The sequence below is a fragment of the Lactuca saligna genome, chromosome 8, assembly GCF_052625555.1.
Source record: "Lactuca saligna cultivar CGN05327 chromosome 8, ASM5262555v1, whole genome shotgun sequence".
NCBI lineage: Eukaryota > Viridiplantae > Streptophyta > Magnoliopsida > Asterales > Asteraceae > Lactuca > Lactuca saligna.
The window spans coordinates 154,204,417-154,230,116 of NC_136424.1; the positions used below are offsets into that span (position 1 = coordinate 154,204,417).

General features: G+C 37.0%; 2 protein-coding genes and 1 non-coding gene across 4 annotated transcripts; 2 read left to right on the plus strand and 1 right to left on the minus strand.

Moving 5' to 3' along the window:
* Positions 1 to 5,510: 5,510 nt before the first annotated feature.
* Positions 5,511 to 7,649, plus strand: LOC145008353 (disease resistance protein RUN1-like). The gene is made up of 2 exons (XM_078966973.1): positions 5,511 to 6,139; positions 6,435 to 7,649. Exons 1-2 carry the CDS (start codon positions 5,622 to 5,624, stop codon positions 7,588 to 7,590), a joined length of 1,674 nt encoding a protein of 557 aa, XP_078823099.1. The 5' UTR covers positions 5,511 to 5,621; the 3' UTR covers positions 7,591 to 7,649.
* Positions 7,586 to 10,106, plus strand: LOC145008352 (disease resistance-like protein DSC1). 2 transcript variants are annotated; one of them, XM_078966972.1, is made up of 4 exons: positions 7,586 to 8,109; positions 8,197 to 9,030; positions 9,123 to 9,592; positions 9,724 to 10,106. In XM_078966972.1, exons 1-4 carry the CDS (start codon positions 7,693 to 7,695, stop codon positions 9,740 to 9,742), a joined length of 1,740 nt encoding a protein of 579 aa, XP_078823098.1. In that variant the 5' UTR covers positions 7,586 to 7,692; the 3' UTR covers positions 9,743 to 10,106. The 2 variants fall into 2 exon arrangements, with proteins under 2 accessions (XP_078823098.1, XP_078823097.1); XM_078966971.1 differs by lacking the exon at positions 9,724 to 10,106 and having other exon boundaries at positions 9,123 to 9,626.
* A 7,956-nt stretch (positions 10,107 to 18,062) lies between these two features.
* LOC145013421 (small nucleolar RNA R71) lies at positions 18,063 to 18,169 on the minus strand. The gene has a single exon (XR_013664981.1). It is a non-coding gene; the product is annotated as a small nucleolar RNA R71 (small nucleolar RNA).
* Between the last annotated feature and the right edge of the window lie 7,531 nt (positions 18,170 to 25,700).

Genomic DNA, 25,700 nt, shown 5'->3' on the forward strand with positions numbered 1-25,700 from the left:
GTTAGAGCTCCTCATTCAAGGTCTTAAAGTCATTTCTAGCATTATTTGTGGCTCGTTTCTAGTAATGAACATGATTTGAAGTTGTAACTTCAGATCTGGACTCTTCTTGGCCCTCATGGACATAAAGTTCCCGACTTTAGAAAGCTATGACCCTTTTTCATGTCTTAAACCCCATCTTGGGGCTAGTTTTAGGTGTTTAAGCTTCTTAAGGCTTTGCATGCACGTAAAGTTAGCAACTTTACATGCTAACTTTACCATATCTGGAATTTGGAGCTTTGGACTCGACTGGAATGGCTGAATGCGATTTGGATGAAGAACTCGACGAGTTGGATGGCAAACTCGATGAGTTGAGATGGGTTTTCCTGTTTTCTAGATTCTACATGAACTCGATAAGTTAATGAGGTGACTCGACAAATGGTTAGGGTTTTCTCCCAATATTCTGGACATTTCATGAACTCGACGAGTTGACTCGGGTTTTCATGGTATTCGGAGTTCTGAAGGAACTGGACGAGTCGGTGGATGAGCTCGACGGTCAACATGGACTGTTGACATTGACCGTTGACTTTGTCCTTGACCTGGACATTTACTAAGGTTGACCCGTGAAGGAGTCTTGAGTAAGGAATCGTATCTAAGTGTTATTTTGGTACTGATAGATGGGAGAGTCGAAGGATCAGCAGTTCGGGGAATTGCCAGCTAGCAGTCTGAGGATTATCTAGGGGACTTCAGCAGGGTGAGGTGAGTTTCCCTTTGTGTAAATGGGTCTAATGCACCAATACCAGCCCGTATGTATGCATGTAGGATTTATGTTCCGGACTAGAGTTCGATGATGGGAGGTGCCCAATGAATGTTAGTGTGCTTGATGTCTTTGTGATTCATGCATGTGCTTGTTTTGTATGCTTCCGGAATTCAGTCCGATACCGGGGAAAGCCCGATGAATGTTTAGATGTATGTTTCTAAATTACAGATTGATGCCGGACTACGGTTCGATGTTGGGTGGTACTCGAGGATGTTATGAATGTTTAGTTATAGATGTTGTCTGTGTGATACCTATATGGGCCTCGTAGAAAGGTGAGTGTGGGCGAGAGCCCGTATCTCATCACTAGTTGAGAGTGGACGGGGTTCCATATCTCATTAGCAGAGTAGGGGCGGGGCCCATGAGAGGCGAGACCTTAGGACTGGACATATAATAGTGTGTATGATTCCTTATGTGCTAGCATGATTATATGATATTGTTTGTATGTGCATAGAAGACGGGGCCTAGTGACAGGCGGGGCCTGGGAAGAAACAGATATGTATGCCGAACGTGGATCAATGCCAGGTGGGACCTGATGCCGGTACTAAATTAATAAAATAATTATATTTTTAGTGTAACGAAGTTATTTAATTTATAACTACAAAAGTTAAAAAGAAAATGTCTATAGTTCCTACTTCCTAGTCATCTTGTCTTTTGATATGCTTTACGGCTATTAATTTGATATAATTTTTTTTAAGCTTATATACCTATTAACTTGATATAGCTTGTATTATTTATTTATTTATATATTATTATTATTATTATTTTGCAGCTTTCGACATCTTCTTAATCTAAATAGAGCTTCTAGATAGGTTTCTAAAAACTATATGTGACTATTTCTCATATTTTTAGTATTATTACCGATAAGATACTTACGTTTTTCTTTCTTTCTTTCTTTCTTTTTTTTTTTTTTTTCTAGATATATGTTTTAATAGATATAACATATAAATATAAAGTCTTGTAACATAATTTAATGTGTTTATAAATATGACATAATTCACGATCTTTTTTTTCATACGATTAACTGGATAAAATGTTTACACATTATATATATATATATATATATATATATATATATATATATATATATATATATATATATATATGTATATATATATATATACACACACACATTGTAATTGTCTAATATTCTTGTAATTCAACTTTTAAATTGATTTACTTTTAAGATTTTTATAAATTTCATATTTATCTTCCTCTTACATAATTTACATTTTCAACTATAATATATATAACCTAATAGGTGTCCGACAAAAATATGTGATCTAAAAGAAAAATAATAGTGAAATTTCGAAAATATTGAAAGTAAATCAAGTTAGGGGTTGAAGTTTAAGAACATTACAATATATCATACAAAACGACGTATTATGGTGGGTTAGGTGCCAAAGTTTATACCCTTAAGAGTATATTCATTTTTCCCATATATATATATATATATATATATATATATATATATATATATATATATATATATATATATATATATATATATATATATATATATTTGCTATCTTATAAAAGAAATCCCACTATTTCTAAAAATAGATTGAATATAATAATATTACTTTTTAAGACGTTCAAATCATTAAGCTAATAGTACAAGTAGTCATCAATAAAATAATATTAAATTTTAACATGTGTTTTGAATCCTTATATTTCTCAACAAATTCTATCTCATTCCCTGAATTTCGGATAATTCAAAATTTGAAACCATTAGAAAATACATGTTGATTCAAATATCCCTCCTGCAGATAGCTTTATCTTAACAGGTTTTTATTTTAATCCTTACTTGTAATTGATTTCATCATTTTTAACTTTTTGTATTTTTATGTTATAAATATATTGGGTGAAGGCTTTATTATATCAGGTTTGTTCTTAAAAAGGTTTTTACTATGTTTCTTTAATGTGTTGGCTTTGCAGGTTCAAAGAACTCAACCAAGAGAGTCGGTTAGAGCGTTGTATTATCATTAGTTTGTATATTTTGACATCTTACTTTTGCAATAAAGAACGGTTAAACACAATATTTGGCATGATTAAGGTAGTTTGTATATTTTTCATCTTGTTTAGTCTAAAAATGAAACCTTTTTCATCATTGGTCCTTCTAATATCAAGTTTCATCACATGGACTTCCTGATTATGGTGATTATTGTCCTTATTATAAGGTTCTATATAGATTTTGTTCAATATTTTAAGGTTTCGAGAACCTAAATCAATATGAATCCTTGAATTACATACCATTGTTGAAAATGTTTTAATTTGTGGCAAAACTTGGTTTAAAATCACAATAAACAAGTTGACACCTGAGTATTTTGGCATTCTCAAAGGCCTATTTATCAACTTTCGAATCACAACACCTGATATTCTAAAGGTTTATTTTTATAAACTATTATTTATATATTTTAGCATTTTACTTAGTAGGATATTAAATTAATAAAGGAATTAAGGAAAATGGAAAAAAAAAGGACGATAAATAGTACAAGTGGTTTGGGTATGTATAAATGGAAGTAATAACCATTTAGGGGGTGTTTGGCAAAAAAACTTATTGCGTATTAGTTTACTAGTTTATAAGTTAATAAGTAAATATAGGGTAACTTATGAAAAAATGACGTATTAGAGGTTCCCTACGGAATAAGTTATTTTAATCAAAATACTTTTTTAACTTATAGTGATGTAGAACCTAATAAGTTGTTTTAAAAAAAGCTTAGCCAAACACCCCCTTAATATGGTATGGTAATGCTCTTGAAAAATAGATGTCATTTAATATTCATTTCTCGAAGTGAATGCAAAATGGTTTTAACTCTAAAGGGATCAAATTATTCGTCGTCCGCCGCTTTGCGCGGGTAGACGGCTAATATATATATATATATATATATATATATATATATATATATATATATATATATATATATATATATATATATATATATATATATATGTTTGTTTGTTTAAAAACAAATATTTGCATGTAGTTTCACATATTCTATGTCTAACTTAATTATTTCCAATTATACGTAGTTAGAATGCTAGTGTTAATTAGGAATGAGCTATAGAACCGGAAAACCGGACTGGAACCAGTATAATCAGAAAATTCTTAAACGGTCCAGTTCTCGGTTCTAAAAATTGACCTTGTCCGGTTCCGGGTATTCCGGGTATGGGTCCAATGGGTTTGAGAACCGGATTAGAAAAAAAAAATCGAAACCGAATTAAATGAACCAGACCCGGTTTATTAGGCCATGAACCAGAATTTGAACGGGTATTAAAAAAAAGACGTTGTCGAAGTGTGGATTTCGATCATTCATCCAGGTTGGGTTTGCCATCAAACGAATGAAGGGTTACTATGATCGACATCGACCATTAGGGCTAATTAGTATCGATTTTCTTGTGTGATCAACGACAAGAGCAAGACTTCAAGAGGGATGCAAGTAAAGCATTATATTCTTCTCTCAATGATCGACATTGCCTATCACATTCATCCCATTTTTTATATTTCTTCCATTCATTCCAATTAAACTTAAAATCAATCTCCTACATTCAATTAAAGAGTAATGGTGAACAATTGGATAGATGATAATGAAGATACACAAATAAGTTGTCAAATTTTTTGATTTCATGTATTATGATGTTTACGTTTTTTTTATTCTGGTTCAAGATTAGTGTTTATTATTGTAAATAGTATTGGTTTGTTACCAAATACATTGTTCCTTGTATCTAATGTACTACTTTGATAGTTAAATATTAAGGTAAATATTATTAGAAAACATGAGCAAATTACATATATGGAAAATAAACCTAAGATCTAAATACTTCAGCTAACATAGCAAAATTTTGTAATAATTATTGATGAGTTCTTCCCTTCCAAAGTACAAGCCACCCAAATCCTGGTATTCAGAAAACATGAGCAAATAAAAAACATAAGAAAATAAAAGTGGGTTAAGTGTACATTATAAAAAAATCTTGGGTGAAAATATATACCTAAAGTAGAGAGGTCATCATAGTAGCGACGAAAGATGGTAAGGAAGGAAAACCATCACCGCTCGAGTTGGTTAGGGTGAAGGCCGCCGGTGAGGGAAAGCCGGCCAATTCAAAACTAACACAGTAATTCGAGGGTGAAAGGCGACATTAATTACTTTTGGCGATTTTAGATCCAGGGTTTGATGGTGGCGTAGTGTGTGATGCACCTGCTTTGATGGTGTTGAGAGATGATTAAGGTAGCGTGGGGGAGTGGCCGACGGTGCTGTAAGGGGTGCTTTAGAGGCTTTTGTCGGTGTCACAATAAGAATCCGGGGGATATTTTTCGGTAGAAGGTTTTATACAATGTGAAAATTGATATTTGTTTTAAAGCTTGTTTTTTATTGGTTATTTTTTTGTAAGGATCGTGATTTTATAGCATTAGATCTATTCGATTTACATCTAATGTAAAATTAATGTAATGATTTTGTTGCCATTTTCCCTTCTGTTATATTTTTATATAATACACAGGTGATCAAGAAGCGAAAAACATAGTGATGATTTTATCTGGCTAATTTTAGCAAACTGTATAATAAGCCCATATTGAATATTTTCTAAAAGTTGAACATCATAATTCATATGTAATTATGTTAGTGATGTTTTTTCTAAAAGAGAAGAAAAAAGTCCGGAGACCAAGCCAGCTAAAGAAGACAACAAACATTGACTTTGCTGCCAACATTGACTCTAGTACCACACAAGAGACATTCATCTCGAATTTAGATCTAAGACAACCAAAATCAGAAGCAACGAAACTTATAATCACAACTTATATACACTCTTCTAATTCTTCTCAAGTACTTCCATGGCCATCATCACTGAATTACCAGAAGAACAAGAAGCTGCAATAACATATGATGTTTTCCTGAGTTTTAGAGGGAAAGACACTCGTCTGGGTTTTATGGATCACCTCTACCAAGCTTTGGTGAATGAAAATATCTCTACCTTTCTTGATGAGGAAGAGGTTGAAACTGGGGAAGAACTTAAACCCGAGCTTGCAAGAGCTATAAAAAGCTCGCGTGCTTCAATAATCGTCTTGTCTAAGAACTACGCGTCTTCAACATGGTGTCTGGATGAGCTCGTGATGATCCTTGAGCAACGAAAGGTCTCTAACCATGTTGTTCTCCCTATATTTTACAACGTTGAGCCGAACCATATTAGGAAGCAAGAAAACACTTTTGGAGAAGCGTTATTTTTACACAAACAGAGGATTAAGTCCGAAAAGGATGCAGAGAAGAAAATTGAAGGTGCTCATAAGTTGGAGATGTGGATGAAAGGACTTAAAGAAATTGCTGATTTGAAAGGAAAAGAGGCAAGCGGAAGGTAAAACATTCATACTATATTTCCACAAAAATTCTTCAGTTTTTTATGGAGAACTAAAGCCAACATACATCATATAATGGAACCAAGTCCAGTACATATCCAACAACCCATGGGGACTACAAACATATACAAAGTGGCCCACCATTTTGGTTAAACTTTGTTTATATTTTTATTTTAGTGCCTTTCATAATAATTAAAAGGATGCAAAAGACTAGTTATTGTCTTATTGACCAGTTTATTTAATTTGATATATCGGCTAATGTGTCCAGTTGATCGAGTTTGATTCCTTTTTCAGAAGAGAGACGGTGGTTATTGAAGAAGTCGTGAAAGAAATTAATACTAGACTGGAACTACACTTGAAAAGGAGGATCCCACACATAATTGGGATGGGGGAATCTATTTATACCATCAGTTCCTGGTTAAAAAGAGGATCTTCTGAAGCTGCTGAAATTCTCACAATTTGGGGATTGCCAGGGATTGGGAAAACAACATTGGCAAAACATATGTATATGTTGCACTTCCATGAATTTGAAAGAAGTAGCTTTGTTGAAGCCATTGGAAGAATATGTGCACAACAGACATGTTCGTTACTAGATTTGCAAAAACAGCTTCTTGGAGACATTCTCAAGAAAAGAAATATTGAAGAACATGATGCAGATTGGTGCACATCTAAGGTTGAAAAGGCATTATCTAGGAAAAAGACACTTCTGGTTCTTGATGATGTTGATAACTTTGAGCAACTGGATGTGCTTATTGGAACAAAAGGTTTTCATCCCGGAAGCAAGATTATAGTAACAACCAAAGATGGGTCCCTAACAGAAAAGTGTTCATTGTTTCGTATGAAATTTCCTCCAAAGCATACAAAGCTTCCACTTCTTGGCTTAACTAACACTACATCTATGAGACTTTTATGTTGGCATGCGTTTGGAAACATTGATCCCCAGAAAGGTTATGAGAAAAAAGCACTACGAGTTGCCAAGTATTGTGGAGGACATCCATTGGCTCTTAAAGTTTTGGGTAGTTCATTAATTAATGAAGGTGCATCCATATGGAGTGATGTACTTGAAATGTTGGAGGCAAAAGGATATTTAACCGATGTACAAGAGAATATACAAAAGGCTCTGCAAATTAGCTTTGATTCTTTATCAGGGGACTGCAAAGAACTTTTTAAGCACATTGCTTGCTTTTTTGTTGGAAAAGAAAGAGAAGTTACAGAAACTATATTAACGGAATGCGGGTTTCAAGTATCTTATGGGATCACCAAGCTCATTGATAGATGTCTTCTCACGATTACATATGATAATAAGTTTACAATGCATCAGTTGCTTCAAGATATGGGGAGAGACTTAGTCCACAAAGAATCACCTGATAAGCCATGGAAGCGTAGTCTTGTGTGGAAACATGAGGAGACCCTCAATTTGTTGAAAAATGACAAGGTAAATACAACATAGTCATTTAGAGTATCGTTAGCTTTATCGTGTACATAACAATGAATGCTTGATGTAATTTTCTTTTGATAGGGTACCCAAAGAATTCAAGGTCTTATCCTTGACATGAATTTATTGAGGCAAGAGACATTGCCTAGATCATTAAGTAGTGTGAGAAAGCATAACTTCCAATATGATGATGAGAACAAGAGTTTTAGAGCTGCTCAACCAATCCAGATGATTTATGAGTTCTTTTTAAGAATTTGGTTGGTTTTGGCTCAGCTTCTCCTAATGCTTTCATCTTCTCATTGCAAAAAGGTGGAATTGAGAGCAGATGCATTAAGGAAGATGGATAAGCTAAAGCTGCTCCAACTCAATTATGTAAAACTCAACGGATCTTACAAGAATTTTCCAATAGGTTTAAGATGGTTGTGCATGCATGGATTCCATTTAAAATTCATACCTTCAGACTTACCAATGGAAAATATGGTTTCTCTTGACATGTCTCACAGTAATCTGACACAGCTTTGGAAGAAGCCAAAGGTATGAAATTAAAGCTTTTATTTCAATTATTAGTCAATTAATATATTCATTGTAATATTCTTGATTAGAGGATATCCAATGCAACAGCTTCTTGGGTCATTGAAGATTCTTAATCTGAGGAATTCCAAGCTTGTTAGAGTCGAAGGCTTCTCTGGTTTACCTGCACTTGAGAGGTTGTTTCTTAACAACTGTAAAAGCTTGGTTTATGTGTGTGAGTCAATTGGTGGATGCGATAGCCTTGTTATTCTTGACCTGAGCTACTGCAATAAGCTTAGTAATGTTCCAATTAGCATTAGCAAGTTAAAGAATGTTCGAATTTTATCATTAAACAGTTGCTTAGGTGCTAGTGGATTTCTAATTCGGATGAAGGATATGGAGTCATGTGCATCTTCCTCTTCTATTGGAGAATTTTTACCGAAAACTCCAAAATCATTTTTAGTACCCTCATTAGTAACCTTATCACTTATAGGCAATAATTTATCTAATGAATCCTTTCCGAAGGACTTCAGTAGCATGTCAATGTTGAAGACATTATATCTAAATAAGAATCCAATTGATTCCTTGCCTGATTGTGTGAGAAGCCTTAGCAGGCTTGAGGAACTCCATGTTGGAGAATGTTGGATGTTGAAGTCGATATTGTGCCCTCCACCTACAATCCAATATTTGTGGGCTGACGATTGTCCATCGCTTATTAAAATAACATTCCCTCAAGAAATGTGGGGGGTACCATTTGTTTTTTTCGAGGAGTCGGAGTCGTTGACCGAAGTTCAAGGCATAATGAAAATTCAAGCTGTAGCACAAATTGATGACATCATATTATGTCGCTTGGGGTGGACAAATATACAACATGTGAAAGATCACAAGATACGGATATTGGATTCATACAAACAGCCTTGTGATGCAAAGAAACTCCCACTCCGGGTATTCTCTTTCTTCTTCTATTGATCTCACAAACACACACACACACACACTAATATGCATAAAATTCATATAATGTAATGTTTTATTTGCAGATGTTTTACGAATTTGGAATATTTAGCACATGTTTTCCTGGGAAAGCAGTTCCAGATTGGTTACCTCATAAAAGCAAGGGTTCATCAATATCAATATCAATAGCCATGCCATCATCTTCAATGAATAAAATGATACAGGGAATAAATATAAGCTTTGTGCATACATTTTTAGGTAGAGGAATAACAAGTCGTATAAGAATAAAAGTAGAGAACGTGACAACAAATTGCAAGTGGAGGTATAGTGGTGGTATGTATGCTGTTGGAGAAACTGATGAAGATATAGTATGGTTATGTCATTGGATGTTTGGGGACAATGAGATTAAAAATGGTGATGAAGTTGGTGTTACAATAATAGATGACGGAACATATGTTGGAATAATGGTAAGAGAGTGTGCAATCAGTCCTGTGTATAATACTGATAAAGAGAATGAAGAAGATCCTTTGAGTTATTACAAGTCGTGGAACCGTAGGTATTTAGAGAGCTCTTCGATTATAAACTAATTTCTAAAGTTATACGGTTAATTCTAAAATATTTTTCTATTTCCAAATTTTAATAGGTAAAATAATTGGATTAATTATTGCTCCTCAATATTGAATATAGATGGACTTGCAGATCATGAGCGTTTGTATAACGAGTTACTCTTTTTCTTCAATGACAATTATCAAAAGTCAACAATTGAGGCAAATCTCTCCCAACCCAAATCGCAAGTTGTATTGTGGCGTTAGGTATTTGCTGAAACCTTTGTACTCTCCACCTTCACACCGGGTGTTTTCTATTGAGGACTATAATTTGGATAGAATGTAATCAATAAGCGGCTGCTTCAGACCTGAACCTTTTTCACCAAGAAAAAGAGGAAAACAGGAGCAAAGAAAAAGAGGGACAAAACAGAAAAAGAATCAATTCTGCACAGGTAAAAAAGCAGACGAGTATGGATTGCTTAGAGCCTAAGCTTTTATTTACTGAAAAACATGTTCTAGGATTAATTACAAAGCAACGACTAATAACCTATTAGTACTAAGTTATAAAGAGTTTAACTCTAACAAAAAAACTAGGATTAATTACAAAGCAACCATTAATAACTGTTTGAATTAATTCATCTTATTAAAAAACGTGATAAACATAAATTGTGTTTTAAATGTTTGTCAAATTTGGTTTAACTTGTAAAAGATAAAACTGCAAAATTAGTCCTTATGGTATTAAAAAAACTTTAGATAGGGTCCAAAAAGTTTCTAACTTACATGGATGGTCCAAAATCAAGAATTTTATGTGATTTTGGTACTGAAAAAATTGAAAGGACTATTTTGTTCTTATTATTTCTTTTTACATTTTTTTTATTTATTTTAGTATTTAAAATAATTATTAAAAGATAGAAAATAACAGAAACCTTACCACCCCACTTTATCATACCCCCTTTCTCTCTTCATCTCTCTTTGACTCTCTCTCTCTCTCTCTCATTATCGTTTTCCTCACATTTTCAACTGCAAATAAGATAAAAAAAACCCAGATTGAAACAAAATAATAGTTTGACAAGATAGGCTCTTCATCAACGTGATTTGCATTCAGCAAAAGCCCCTTGCCACAACCAAGATCTCCAAGGTGATTTGTGTTCAACTCCAAGGCATCTGAGAATAATAAAAAAAAGTATGTAAACACATATCCCAAACTGAAATCGCTGCTCATGGTTAATGTTTTTGATATCATTGTAATCTTTCTTCCTCAAAAATTACTATTTGATGATGATTGGTCATCATACACCGCATTTTCGTGAAAAAACACAGGTATGACAGAAAAATACTCAATAAATGAAAGTCTAAATAAGAAGAGGTGGCCTTCTTGTTTTGAGATTCTGGATTTTCTGCTAATTTTTCGATTGTGTGAAACAATAGAGGTATGATAGAAAAAACCCTAAGAATCCACAGTAATATGATGAAGAGGGTTTCTACCGGAAGGGTGAGGAGATGATTAAAAGTGCTGGAAATGAGTTCGTTGTTTTATGCGATCAAGACCAAAATTACTAATCTTGGAGGCAAGCAATCCTTTTTTCAACTTCTGGTATCCAATCATATTACCCACCACGAATTAGACAATGATTTCAACATTCATGTTCATCATTGGGGAAGAGAACAACACAGAGAATGCTCGATAGTAGAATGACGCAGATGAAGCTCGATGGCGGTGGAGAGGAAGATATTGGCACAGAGGGAAGGGAAGAGACGAAAATTGCGGCGCAACTTGTGTTGTATAAGGAAGAATGTTCTCCAGTGGCCGTCGATCGTCGATGGATGTTTGATGAAGGAATAGGGCATCGAGAGTGAAGCATGGATCTGGGTTTCTTGAAGATGAATAAGTACCTGGGTTAGGTTAGAAAAAGAGGGAAGGGAAGTGGACAATAGGGGTGGGCAATTTTTTTTATTGAACAAGTATTAAGATAAATATAAAAAATATATATAAAAAAAAAAGGTATTAAAAGGGAAAAATCTTCATTTCAAGTCCATCATGGACCAAATTCACCGAAAATTCCTGATTTTGGGACCAAATTCACCAAAAAGCTTTTCATTTTGGACCTGCCATGCAAGTTTGAAACTTTTGGGACCCCATCCAAAGTTTTTTGCAAACCATAAGGACCAAATTTGTAGTTTTGTCCTTGTAAAATTACTAAAATGACATCATACATATTATATTATTATTGAATTTTGGTTTTTTGATAGTATTTTATTTTTTTATCATTTATAATAATACTAGACTAAACTGCAAATTTGGTCCCTTGGTTTGCAAAAAACTGTAGATAGAATCCCAAATTTTTTTGAACTTGCACCGATGGTCCAAAACTGAAACATTTTGTAGCTTTGGTTCATTTCAAACATAAAAAGATTATAACAGCCTTTTAATTTGAAAAAGAAAAGAAAAACCCACACTGCCCCTTAACCACCCAACTCCCATCTTAACCACCCAACCCCCTATCTATGTCTCTCTCTCTTACACACACGGCCATAAAGAAAACATACATTGATTCTTTCACTTTCACATTCCCACTCAAAAATTCTATGCTCCAGCTCCCTATACGCGCCTGTATTAAGGACTAAGATATATCACGTATCTTTTATATATTTAGAGTCATTTAAATTGTAAATAATTAGCCAAATACAATTGTATTCTTTCCTAGTTTAGTATCTATAGTTGTGACCTTATTCTGGCTATAAAGAGACTCACGTTTATACATGTTATTGAAGAAATCAGTATACTGATTTATATATTCTTTTCACCATATGGTATCAGAGCTATCATTACTCTCACGAGTTTTTCGATCCAGCAGCCTATCTTCTTACAATTAGGGTTCTTTAATGGCCAACAGACAAATGCAAATCATAACCGCCACTCATCTGACTACGAAACTCATCTCTCACAATTACCCAGTTTGGCGAAAGGAGATCGAATCCCCACTCATTTCTCGATGAATCCAATCAACCCACTAAAACAATGAATGACAAAGAAGGCAAGCCCATCGCTAATCCCGAACATAGTCCATGGTATCGCAAAGATCAAATGATCTTCAGTTCCATCCTTGACAGTTGTTCTAAATCTACTCAACCTCTTGTCTCATCTGCTTCCATAGCACTTGAAGCATGGGAAAGACTCCACTTGAGCTTTGCCTCCTCCTCCTCCAGGTCACACATAATCTCCTTGAAGTCCAAACATGCGCAAAACCCAAAAGGTACTCGATCTATCACAAAAATTCTTCATGAGATGCGATCAATTGTCAGTGCTCTAGCCCTGGCCCAAAGCCTGGTCTCGGAAGAGGACCTCATGGTTCATATACTCTCGCAACTAGGAGAAGACTACAAGACCATTGCAGCTGCCATTAAAGAGCGAGACAACCCCATCTCTTATTCCGAACTCTTTGATAAACTCACAAATTATGAAAGAGCCAACAAATAAGCATCACCCACACTGGAATCCATTCCCACCACTGTTAACTACACATCACGACAATAGGGATCCACAAATCGTAACCCAAACTCATTTTCTAGGAACAAAAATAGGTCTTATCATTCTGGGTCACAGAGAGGCGCACACCAACCCCAATCTCAGTGGTTAAATAATAACCAGTGGTCAAATAATAACCAGCCTCACACCAACCGAACCAATGAATTCTGCCAATTTTGCAACATCCCTGGTCATCTTACCCGTGATTATTGCAAGCTAGCTCGTTTCCTAAGGGGGAACAATGTTTATGCTGACAAACATCCCACTCCTGTAGCAAACATCACCACCTCTTCTCTTGCATCACCATCATGGCTATTTGACACAGGGGCATCTAATCACGTTACATCTGATCGACACACTCTTCACAACGTATCAGAATATGGTGGACCAGATGAAGTGGTTCTTACAGATGGCATAGGTTTACCCATCTCTAACATTGGTAACACATATATCAACACTCCTCACAAGAAACTGTTCTTCTCAAACGTTTTACATGTTCCGCATTTAATCTTGTTTATGTTGGCCATCTATGTGACACTAACCGTGTTTTGGTGGAATTTTCTCCATCTCATTTTTTTTGTGAAGAATCTATGCACGAGGGTGCGTTTGTTGTGAGGAGAAAACTGAAGGGGTATACCACACTCATCCGTCTACCAGATTTCAAATTGATGCAACTCTCAAGCGCAATCCTTTTAGCCTTCACCACAAACTTGGTCATCCGTATGTTAATGTTTTCTAGTCTATTGTTTCAAAATTAGGATTAATTTGGGAATTTTTTTGCAATGTTCATTGTCCTTCGTGTTCCATTAATAAAAGTCATAAATTGTCTTTTTGGTCCAAACTGTTTTACTACCACTCATCCACTTCAACCTATATATTCCAATGTATGGGTCCAGTTCAAAAACCTATTGATGGCTTCACTTATTATGTCATTTTTGTTGATTATTGCACAAAATACATTTGGATATATCTCATGAAACACAAAAGTGACGTAGCCCAACTACTTCCCCAATTTAAACTACTGGTCGAAAAATATTTTCAGTAGCCTATTGTCTCTCTGTTTAGTTACAATGGTGGTGAATATCTAGGCCTCCTTCCCTTCCTTCAATCACATGGCATATCTCATTACACCACACCACCACATACTTTGGAACAAAATGGTATTGTTGAACGCAGGCACAGACATATTGTTAAAACCGGCCTAGCTCTACTCCACTATGCTAATCTACCTCTCACATACTGGTCGCATGCATTTTAAATTGCCGTATACCTAATTAACCGCCTTCCCACTCCCACATTCAACAACAAATCTCCTTATAAATGTCAATTACTTCAACAACCAAACTACACCAAACCATTAGGATGCCTATGTTACCCTTGGTTGCGACCCTACACCACCTCCAAACTTCAACCCAAGTTTGCCCGGTTTCTATTTCTTGGCTATTCTTCCACAATCTGCCTTTGAATGCTATGATCTTCAAACCAAGTGCCTATATCATTCAACACATGTGGAGTTCATTCTGGATCAATTTCCCTCCCATAAACTACAAATCGATAACCCTTTACCCACACCTGACATATTTCTCAGTCCACCCTGACTTTCCATCGATGACACATCAAAATTCCCACAACTAACTCACACCATCCCACGTGATGTACCGGCTACTATCATCCTTCCGCTACACCAACCCACTGAACCTGATCCCACACCATCCTACAAAACCAAACCATTGTCACCCACCACTAACTCTCCAACGTCTACCTCCTCCTCTATTGCCTCATCTTATCTGAGTCCACCATTACCACAAGTGCCACCCTCACCGCCATAACCCCAACTCCCTCCAACCCGACCATGCAAACAAAATTCTAAATACTACAACCCCTCATTTGTAAACATAGCCACACCACACCCTTCCCTCCCACCATTAAACCAAACACTCATCACCAAGCTCTCAAAGACCCACACTGGGTGAAGCCATGGACCATAAATTTAATGCCCTATTCACCAACGGTACTTAGGAATTAGTTCCTAAAGCCTCTCATATACCTATTGGATGCAAATGGATCTTTTGTATCAAATAGAATCTTGATGGAACCATTGCTAAACACAAAGCACATCTTGTAGCAAAAGGTTTTCTTCAACAATATGGCAAAAGATTACTTTGATGCCATCAACCCTGTCACCAAGCCAATTACCATTCAAACTGTCTGAACCATTGCCTTCTCTCAAAACCGACCACTTCGCCAACTTGATGTCAGTAATGCATTTCCCATGGTACTCTTCATGAAGAAGTTTTTATGTCACAATCTCCTGGTTTTCTTCATCCTCAATTTCCAACACACATCTGTAAACTCAAAAAATCTTTGTATTGCCTCAAACGAGGACCACGAGCATGGTACACTGAACTCACTACCTTTCTTCTATTTGTTGGTTATCTCAAATATTAAGCCGATCCGTTACTTTTTATCTACAATCACAAGAATATTCTTATCTATCTTCTAATATGTGTCGATGATTATCCTCATGACACCTCATTCCTAGATACCTTTGTGACAATTTTAACCAGCTGTTTCTCGATCAAATAGCTTGGTCAACTTCATCACCTTCTTGGAGTCAAGTTATACTGATATGTGCATAATTAGTTAATTATTTAGTATACATTTTTAATCATTTTTAATTAATTATGTGAATAATGTGGACAAAAGATACTTAAAATGGTTTGAATTTTGTTTTCAGTCCAGAAGACATGCTTGGGAGTGAAAGGGAACAAGGGAAAGCAATTGAAGACCAAAGAATGAAGATGAGGGACAAAAGCCCATCTACTTGGCGAGTACATGAGCCTACTCGGCGAGTTCATCAGAATATTCCAGAAGATAGCTACGACTCCTGATTCAAGACGGATAACTATGCACCTACTCGGCGAGTTGGTCCTGCTACTCGCCGAGTACACCCTGTTTTGAGATATCTATAAAAACCGAGTCTTTATCCAATGGGACAACTTTTCCTAGTGATTTTTGAATGTCAAGCTGCGATTAAGAACCCTAGAAGACGCTGAGGAATTCTAATCTTCAATCTCTTGAAGAATTCAAGCAACTAGGTTAATCCTACCACTTAGATTTAGGAATTGAATATGTTTGATCTAGTTAAACTTGTTTTTGTGTTTGTTTTTACTGCAACTATGAACTAAATACGTTTTTGTTTCTGTTTGGGGAATACCAAGGAACTCCTATGGTTTAATTCTTAGTTTTTGTTTGATTGTTTATTGGTGATCTATTAAATTAAGTTTGTTAAAGAACCTTATGCATTAATCACTACTATTTTCTGTTAATTGGAAGACAATTAGGCTGCATGAGCATCTCTTAGTTGTTAACCTCATATGTCTATGTGAACACTTAACCATATGCTTAGGAGTAATGATTATGAAACTAAGATTAATAAGACAATAGGAAGATTAATGTGTGAGCTTGTTTGAGAAACCATCAAACAAGAGGTTAATTGAATTAGTAACTTAATTGACCACTACAAATCTTATTTAATCCAAATCATTAATCTAGGGAATTAATTAGTTTAAACATTTGATCACCGCTTAAATTAGTTAATTGTCTAAGGGTCAGGAGTAATGAACATGAACCTAACCACTATAATTGGTAGCCAATAACAATTAATCTATCATAAATACAAATAACCATAGGAGTGAATTGGTTGAACCTAAGTAGAAACATATTTATCAAATTTGGTGAATTAGTTGTTTGCTTTAGTTATTTAGTTAATTAAGTGTGCTTAAGTTTCTAGTCTTGCAAAACTAGAAGAAAACCCTTTTACTTTCATTAATTGTTTTAGTTAAAATTAGTTATTAGTTTAATTTTCCGTTCCCTGAGTTCGACACCTTACTTACTAAACTATACCACTAAAAGACAGGTTCACTGCCTTTGTGTGCTAAATTTATTAATAAAAAGTAAAGGTAAAACAAGTGCATTTTACACACATCAAGTTTTTAGCGTCGTTGCCGAGGAACGGTTCTAAATAATTAATCTAATTCCTAATTTTTTCAATCCTTTGTGTGAGTTTACTTGCATAGAGTTCATTTATTGCAAAATTAGTATTTAGTAATTAGGTTTTCGCACCTGTTTTAGTTTTAATATTAAGTTTAAATTTTTCAAAATCACACTGATACTCGCCGAGTGCAGTCGCACCTACTCGGCGAGTACCAGCTTATTTAGTAGTTAATTTCAAATTTTTTTTGTTCTTTTTACGCTTTTATTCTATTTATTTCAGGACTTTCATGACCAGAGGATCAAACACCCCACTGGTACCCCCGTTTGAAGATCCCGAATCCGCATTGAAAAGGAACAAAGGAAAGGACGTGGAGAGCTCAAGTACACCAAAGAAGTCACCTTTGTCCAATTTGAAGACTATTTTTGGGAAAAAGAAGAGTAGTAAATCAGGAGCATCCAGTGCCTCTTTGATAATCAAAGATCCAATTCAAGAAGATATCGAGTACGAGACTGAGGAAGAAGAGGAGCCTACATACGAGCATGAAACCGAGTCCGAGGAAGAGTTGGGTTTCACAATGGCTAACATTAATGAAATCCCCATGGGAGAATGGAAGAAGAGGATGCGCGACGACACTGGCCCGGGACTTGTGCAACCCGCAATTCCCGCGACTGCTACCTTCGAGCTAAAGGGTCATATCCTAGCTTCACTTAAAGAAATACCTTTTTATGGAAAAGATCATGAAGATGCCTACAAGCATTTGGATGAAGTCAATGATGTAGCTGATTACTTCAATATTCCAAATGTGCTCCGCGAGACTCAACTACTTCGTATGCTTCCGGTGACATTCAAGGGTGCTGCAAAAGACTGGCTCAAGTCACTTCCCCCCGGATCAGTCACCACTTGGTCCAAGATGAAGGAAGAATTCATTGATCACTTTTGCCCACCTTCCAAGATAGCCAAGTTGAAGAAGGCTATTTCTAACTTTGAACAACAAGCTGGAGAGTCCCTATATGAAGCATGGAAGAGGTACAAGAGCTTACTAAGAAACTGCCCACACCATGATCTAAACAGCCAGCAAGAAGTATCCATCTTCTATGATGGAGTCAATGTCACAACCAGGCAGTTACTAGACTCTCAAGGCCTGCTTACAAAGAAGCCGCCCCCAATGATTAAAGAATTGATTGAAGAATTCTCTAAACACTCTAGAGAATACCATAACCCTAAACATGATGTCACTAGGGGAGCCACTTATGTTTCTACTGAAGACTTATCCGCGGTCATGGCTATGCTAAAAACCATGGATAGGAGAATGGATAAAATGGATCAAACGATCCATGATATTCGGGTGGGTTGTGAAAATTGCAATGGGCCTCACCTCACTAGAGACTACGATTTAGATGAGAATGGCAACAAGAAGGCGCAAGTGTGTTACTCAAGTGGGGATCGATATGATGAAGATTGGTGCAAACAAAAGAAAGAGTGGCTCCCTTATGAAGAGTACAAGAAAGCCAAGGAGGATAGGTATAGACAAAAAGGGAGAGGGTTCTACCAAAAGGAGGAGCCGGTGCAAGAAAGGAAGCCAAGCTTGGAAGAAATGCTCACTAAATTTGTAGCTGCTTCAGAAAAAAGGCATAGTGATCATGATGCTACAATTCAAGAAACAAGAACCATGCTTAGGAACCAGCAAGCATCTATCCACAATATAGAAATGCAGCTTGGGCAGCTTGCTCAACAAATTAACCAAAGGTCACCGGGCGAACTTCCTAGCAAAACTGAAAATAACCCACGAGGCGCACACATAAACATAGTCACAACAAGAAGTGGGAAGATAATCACTCCCCTGCCACCTATTCGGACTGAAGCATCCAAGGATTCACAGAAGGAGGAGGCAGAAAAGCAAGCAGAAAACAAAAATATACATTCTGACAGTCCTACTTGCCGAGTACCTCATATGGACTCGGCAATTACACCATTAAAAACCAATGATCAGGTTCCTAAAAAGCCTTACCAGCCTCCAATGCCATACCCAGCCCGAGCTAAGAAGGAGAAGCAGGAAGAGGAGTATTAGAAGTTTCTAGATCATATCAAGACTCTTCAAATCAACATACCCTTCATCGAAGCCGTCATGCAAATGCCCAAATATGCAAAGTTCCTTAAGGAACTTCTCACCAATAGAAGGAAGATGGAAGAAGTGAAGAAGGTAGTACTCAATGAAAACTGCTCTGTTGCTATGCTAAATAAGCTACCAAAGAAGAAAGGTGATCAGGGGAGTTTGACTTTAGCTGATTCGGGAGCAAGTGTGAACCTAATGCCATACTCATTCTTTAAGAAGTTGGATCTCCCAGAGCCAAGGCCAATTCGCATGGCAATACACTAGGCAAACAAGACAGTCATCTTCCCAAGAGGCATATGCGAAGACTTACTAGTGAAGGTGGACAAATTCATCTTTCCTGCTAATTTCATCATTCTAGACATGGAGGCGGATCCACAAGTTCCAATCATCCTTGGAAGGCCCTTCCTCAACACGGCAAGCGCTATAGTAGACATGAGGGACTCAAAGCTCACCTTGCGGGTAGGAGAAGATTCAGTCACATTCGGGGTAGACCAAGCTATGAAATATTCTAGGAGTAGTGACGACACGAAATTCTCAATCTATATGCTTGACGAATTATTGGAGGAAGACATGATTGAAGATTCCAGCAAGTTTACAGCTTATGATGAAGCATTTGATCCAAAAAAAAGACTTAATGGAAATTGAAAGACTGTTGGAAGAAGCAGAGTATGAAGAATTGCTGAAACAAACTAACAGTCCTACTCGTCGAGTAGGACTGATCTACTCACCGAGTTCCTCTGAAGAAAAGTCAGAAGTCGTGAATACAGCCACCAACTCGCTGAGTACCTTATCTGCACTCGGCGAGTCCAGCACACAGAACAAAGGAACGTAGCTCAACACTTTACCAGAAAATTTGGAGTATGCTTTTCTTGAAGAAGGCAACCAAAAGCCAGTAATCATAGCCGCTGACCTGTCCAAGTCTGAAAAGGAAGAGCTCGTGCAAGTGTTGAAGAAGCGGAAACGGGCCATAGCATGGAGCATCACTGACATCAAGGGAATAAACCCATCCTATTGCTCCCACAAGATCAATCTGGAAGAAGGAGCAAAGCCGGTTGTACAGCACCAAAGAAGGTTGAACCCGAACATGCAAGAAGTAGTCAAGAAGGAAGTGGTCAAACTCTTAGATGCAGGAATTATTTATTCCATTTCCGATAGTCCATGGGTGAGTCCGGTCCAAGTGGTGCCCAAGAAAGGAGGGATGACAGTCATAACCAATGAAAAGAACGAGCTAATCCTGACACGAACGGTAACCGGTTGGAGAGTGTGCATTGATTATCGAAAGCTAAACGATGCCACTCGTAAAGACCATTTTCCCTTACCTTTTATTGATCAAATGTTAGAAAGACTATCGGGCCATAGCTATTATTGCTTTCTAGATGGATTCTCGGGTTATTTTCAAATACCCATAGACCCAATGGACCAAGAAAAGACCACATTCACTTGCCCAAGTGGGACTTTTGCCTATAGACGCATGCCTTTTGGGCTATGCAATGCACCCGCGACTTTTCAAAGGTGTATGACAGCTATATTCCACGATATGGTGGAAAAATTGATGGAAGTTTTTATGGATGACTTTTCCGTTTTCGGATCTTCTTTCCATGATTGTCTCACAAATCTTGACTTAATGCTTGCTAGGTGTGAAAAAACCGATTTGGTCCTTAATTGGGAGAAATGTCACTTTATGGTCAAGGAGGGTATAGTTTTGGGCCACAAGGTTTCCAAAAAGGGAATTGAAGTGGATCGGGCAAAGATTGACACTATTGCCAAATTACCCCCACCAACTAATGTGAAAGGCATTAGGAATTTTCTAGGACACGCGGGTTTTTATCGGCGTTTCATAAAAGATTTTTCCAAAATAACTAGACCTCTGACACAATTACTACTAAAAGATGCACCATTTAATTTTACTAAAGAGTGTTTAGAAGCATTTGAATTTTTAAAGGAAAATTAACTAATGCCCCGATCATTATTGCACCAAATTGGAACTTACCATTTGAGATTATGTGTGATGCTAGTGACTATGCATTAGGAGTTGTCCTTGGTCAAAGGGTTGATAAGCACTTTCAACCCATATACTATGCTAGCAAGACTCTAAACCCAGCCCAAGAAAACTACACCACCACTGAAAAAGAGTTATTAGCTGTGGTGTATGCCTTTGATAAATTCCGCCCTTACTTGGTTTTATCTAAAACTACTGTTTTTACTGACCACTCGGCTATCAAGTATTTGTTTTCCAAACAAGATGCTAAGCCAAGACTGATACGATGGGTGCTACTTCTTCAAGAATTCGACATAGAGATACGAGACAAGAAGGGAATGGAGAATGTAGCAGCTGACCACTTATGAAGGCTTGAGAACCCGCAATTGCAAGAAGATAAAGTTGGAGATGACCTCCCGGATGAATACATTATGGTGACAGTGGGAGAAGAGCCATGGTTCGCAGACATAGCTAATTATTTAGCTACAAAATACATCCCGAAAGATTTTAGCAGTCAACAAAAGAAGAAATTCTTTGCTGAATTAAAATATTACTTTTGGGACGACCCATACCTCTTCCGGAGCTATGCAGATGGAATCATACGAAGATGTGTATTCGGGAAGGAAAGCCGGAAAATACTAGAGCATTGTCATAGCGGGCCCACGGGTGGACATCATGGAGCACACTACACTGCAAAGAAGATCTTTGACATTGGGTTCTATTGGCCCACAATTTTTAAAGATGCAGCCCAATTTGTCAAAGAATGTGATGCTTGTCAAAGAGTGGGAAACATTTCATCTCGCAATGAAATGCCACAACATAGTATCCAAGTGTGCGAGGTGTTTGATGTGTGGGGAATTGACTTTATGGGACCATTTCCCATGTCCAAAGGAAACAAATACATATTAGTAGCGGTTGATTATGTATCAAAATGGGCGGAGGCACAAGCGTTATCAACAAATGACGGACGGGTAGTGATGCGATTCTTGAAGAAACTATTTTCACGTTTTGGGGTTCCGAAAGCTCTAATAAGTGACCGAGGCACACATTTTGCCAATGATCAGTTGGAAAAGGTGTTAAAGAAATATGGGGTTACCCATAAGTTTTCCACATCATACCATCCACAAACTAGTGGACAAACCGAAGTGACAAATCGAGCCTTAAAGCGAATTCTGGAGAAATCGGTGGGGAGCAACCGTAAAGAATGGTCGGATAAGCTAGATGACGCACTATGGGCTTTTCGTACAGCTTTCAAAACACCTATTGGTACTACACCATATAGGTTAATTTATGGAAAGCAATGCCATTTACCAGTAGAGCTAGAGCATAAGGCGTTTTGGGCTTTAAAGAGGTGTAACTTCGACATGGAGGAACTAAAGAGCAACCGGTTGATGCAAATGAATGCTCTTGAAGAGATAAGGAATGATGCATATTCTAGTTCATGGCTTTATAAAGAGAAGACCAAGAAATGACATGATAAAAGGATTAAAGATAAAGAAATTCATGAAGGCCAAAAAGTGTTGCTCTTCAATTCACGATTAAAGCTTTTCTCGGGAAAACTCAAGTCAAGGTGGGATGGTCCTTTTCTGGTGAAGACGGTGTTTCCACATGGTGCTATAGAGCTATTATCAAGAGATGGCACACCTTTCATAAGGTCAAAAAGTATGAAGAAGGATTCCCCCAGAATGAAGGAATGGAAGAGTTGCTGCTGGAAGGAGTTGTAACCACGTAGAAGGGGAGGAGTCCAACTCATGACTCCATAAAAATAAGCGCTTCTCGGGAGGCAACCCGAGTCTCAAGTTTTCATTTTCTTTCCTTTTCTTTATTTTCATTATTTTTCCTTTTTCTTCCTCTACTTTTATGAACATAACTGCTTGAGGACAAGCAATGCCTAGAGTGTGGGGTGGATGGTTTAAAAACATGAGAAACATGAGAAAATACATTAATTTTTCAAAATTTACACAATTTTTTTCAATTTTTAAGGTTTACTCGCCAAGTAGGCACGTATACTCGGCAAGTACCTGCCCGTTTAGTCTGATATAACGCAAAATGGCATTTCTACTCGGCGAGTAGAACCTTTCTACTCGGCGAGTAGCCAATTTAAAAAGGGTGAAATATAAATCTGTAAAAAAGAGGTTTTTCACCATTTCAACTCCATACTCGCCGTGCACAGCAACTTCTCAAGCATCCAGCGATTTCTTCCGAGTTTCTTCAATTTTCTACTCAATCTTCATTATTCAAGGAAAAAGGTAACATCTTTACACTATAAACTTATGAAAGGTTCAATCTTTAGCATAGATTTACCTCGATTTTGCTTGATTTCGGATTTGGGGGGCTTTCCTCAAATTATAGGGTTTTGATTTAGTCACAAATTAGGTAATGTTAGGAGGAATTTCTTCAGGATTTATGGTTAGATAAGTCATTACAATAAAACCCTGTGAAAATTTGGATTCTTGGACAATCTATACAGATCCGGCACCCAAACAGTCCCGGTGTTCATCCTACTCGCCGAGTAGGTCGTGTACTCGGCGAGTAGGTAACAATGAAGACCTAATTTCTTCGTTTTTAATTACTGGGTATAGTTTGTTTGTGTGTTTTTGATGTTTGTGTGCAGGTATCATGGCCAGAAGGGGGCAGTCTTCTCGTGAGGGAAGCCAAAGTGATATGCCATGGCTTTCTTTTCAACAAATTACTTTTAAGTCATCAAAAACAAGGGCCCTAAATAGACTGGAGGCACTCAGACAGAAGGAAATTCATCTACCGAATGCAGTTGACTGGGGGTGGTTGGGAAATGTTGGATTGGAAGAGGAACTTACACCTTACTTGGTGAAGGACTGCAATTTGGGGTGTAAGGTCAAGCCTTGGAATATGATAATGTTTGAAACAGACTCAGCGTCAGCATATGTCTCAGCGTCAGCACCAGCACGTCGGCAGTTCAGTTTGTAATAGTTGTCTATTCAGCACGTTGTAACAAATCTTGTATTTATCCTGTTTCCTTATTTATCTTGTTTTATTAGCTGGCGTATCCCTGAATTGTAGGGATCGTCTAGAATAGCAGTATATATTGTTTTGTATAGGTTTGTGAATGGTTACGCCTTTCACAAACCCTAATCATCGCTTTGAGCACACGATAATCTCTTTGTGAGATTATCTTTCTTAGTGAAAGTTTTTCTTCGTGAATCTCTCTTGTTCTTGTTTATAGTCATTGTTTGATATTTCGATTGATTTAAAGGCCTCTTCAATTGGTATCAGAGCGGGTTTCTTTTATCAAACAAATGGCTTCTTCTTCATCAAACTCGTCAAATCATCCTTCTGCTAAAATCCCTCCTTTCGATGAAACTAATTTTGCTATGTGGAAAATAAAGGCTCTATATGCCTTGGAATCTGTTGATGAAGACATGTTGGACATCGTTGAAAATGGTCCTTATGTTCCAATGTATCAGCCTCTTAAAAACAATGTTCCTGATGGCACTATGAAGAAAACTCCAAAAGAAAACTGGACGGCAGACGACAAGAGAAAACATGGTTTGGATGTTCATGCTCGTGCCGCTATTAGCTACTCATTGCCATACAACATCTTTGGGCTGGTTCAAAATTGCATCTCAGCAAAAAAGATGATGGATACGCTGACTGTATCTTTTGAAGGAACTGAAGAAGTCAAGGCTACTCAAATAAATGATCTTAACCGAAGGTATGAACATTTTTTTGCTAAGAAAGGTGAAACCTTGACTCAAACCTTTAACATATTTAATACTCTTGTTAACGATCTTCGGAGACTAGACCAGTTGAAGCATAGAACTGTTCTAGTGCAAACGTTTTTGGATTCCCTAGGTGCAGGTTGGGAGAATCATGTTGATATGCTGAAAAACAGCGAGAAGATCAACTCTATGGACTTACAAAGTCTCTATGGAAATCTTCGATACTATGAAGAATCCAAGCTTCAACGAAAGGAACTGATGAAGGATTCTCAGCGTGAATCTTCTGTAGCTTTGTTCTCCAACAAAAAGCTTGTGGCAGACTCAGACACTGAAAGTGACTCAGACACTGATTCATCTAAAACTGACACTGATGATATTGAAAAGGTTGTTGCTAGTGCAGCCTTGATTGTGAAGACCTTTGAAAAATCAGGTCGAAACTTCTCAAAGTTTCAAAAGAAGATTGGTGGAAAGTTCTCAAAAGGGTCAGGAGCTGATAAAAAGCATGTTGCTGATAAGGAAGAGAAGGCTCAGTGCTTTAACTGTGGGAGCACTGATCATTTTGCAAAGGAGTGTAAACAAAAGAAACAAGGCACAGATGAATACTGGAAGCAGAAGTACAACAAGCTGATTGAGAAGCTGAAAGCTGAAAATTTGGAACATAAAGTGCTTGTAGCGGAAGAAGAAAAATGGAAAACTGATGAAGAGTCATCAGATGATGAAGTCAAGTGCCTCATGGTCAAAAATAGAGGACCCGGATATTCCCGATAAAGACAATAGTACTTTTGACACTGATATGTCTGATGCTGA

What these genes read in the sequence shown, in the direction of transcription:
- LOC145008353 (XM_078966973.1), top strand. Translation starts at nt 5,622, where the DNA reads ATGGCCATCATCACTGAATTACCAGAAGAACAAGAAGCTGCAATAACA. An exon ending in GGAAAAGAGGCAAGCGGAAG is followed by an intron (nt 6,140 to 6,434) that starts GTAAAACATTCA and finishes TTCCTTTTTCAG; the next exon opens with AAGAGAGACGGTGGTTATTG.
- LOC145008352 (XM_078966971.1), top strand. Translation starts at nt 7,693, where the DNA reads ATGAATTTATTGAGGCAAGAGACATTGCCTAGATCATTAAGTAGTGTG. An exon ending in AGCTTTGGAAGAAGCCAAAG is followed by an intron (nt 8,110 to 8,196) that starts GTATGAAATTAA and finishes CCAATGCAACAG; the next exon opens with CTTCTTGGGTCATTGAAGAT. An exon ending in CAAAGAAACTCCCACTCCGG is followed by an intron (nt 9,031 to 9,122) that starts GTATTCTCTTTC and finishes TTTTATTTGCAG; the next exon opens with ATGTTTTACGAATTTGGAAT.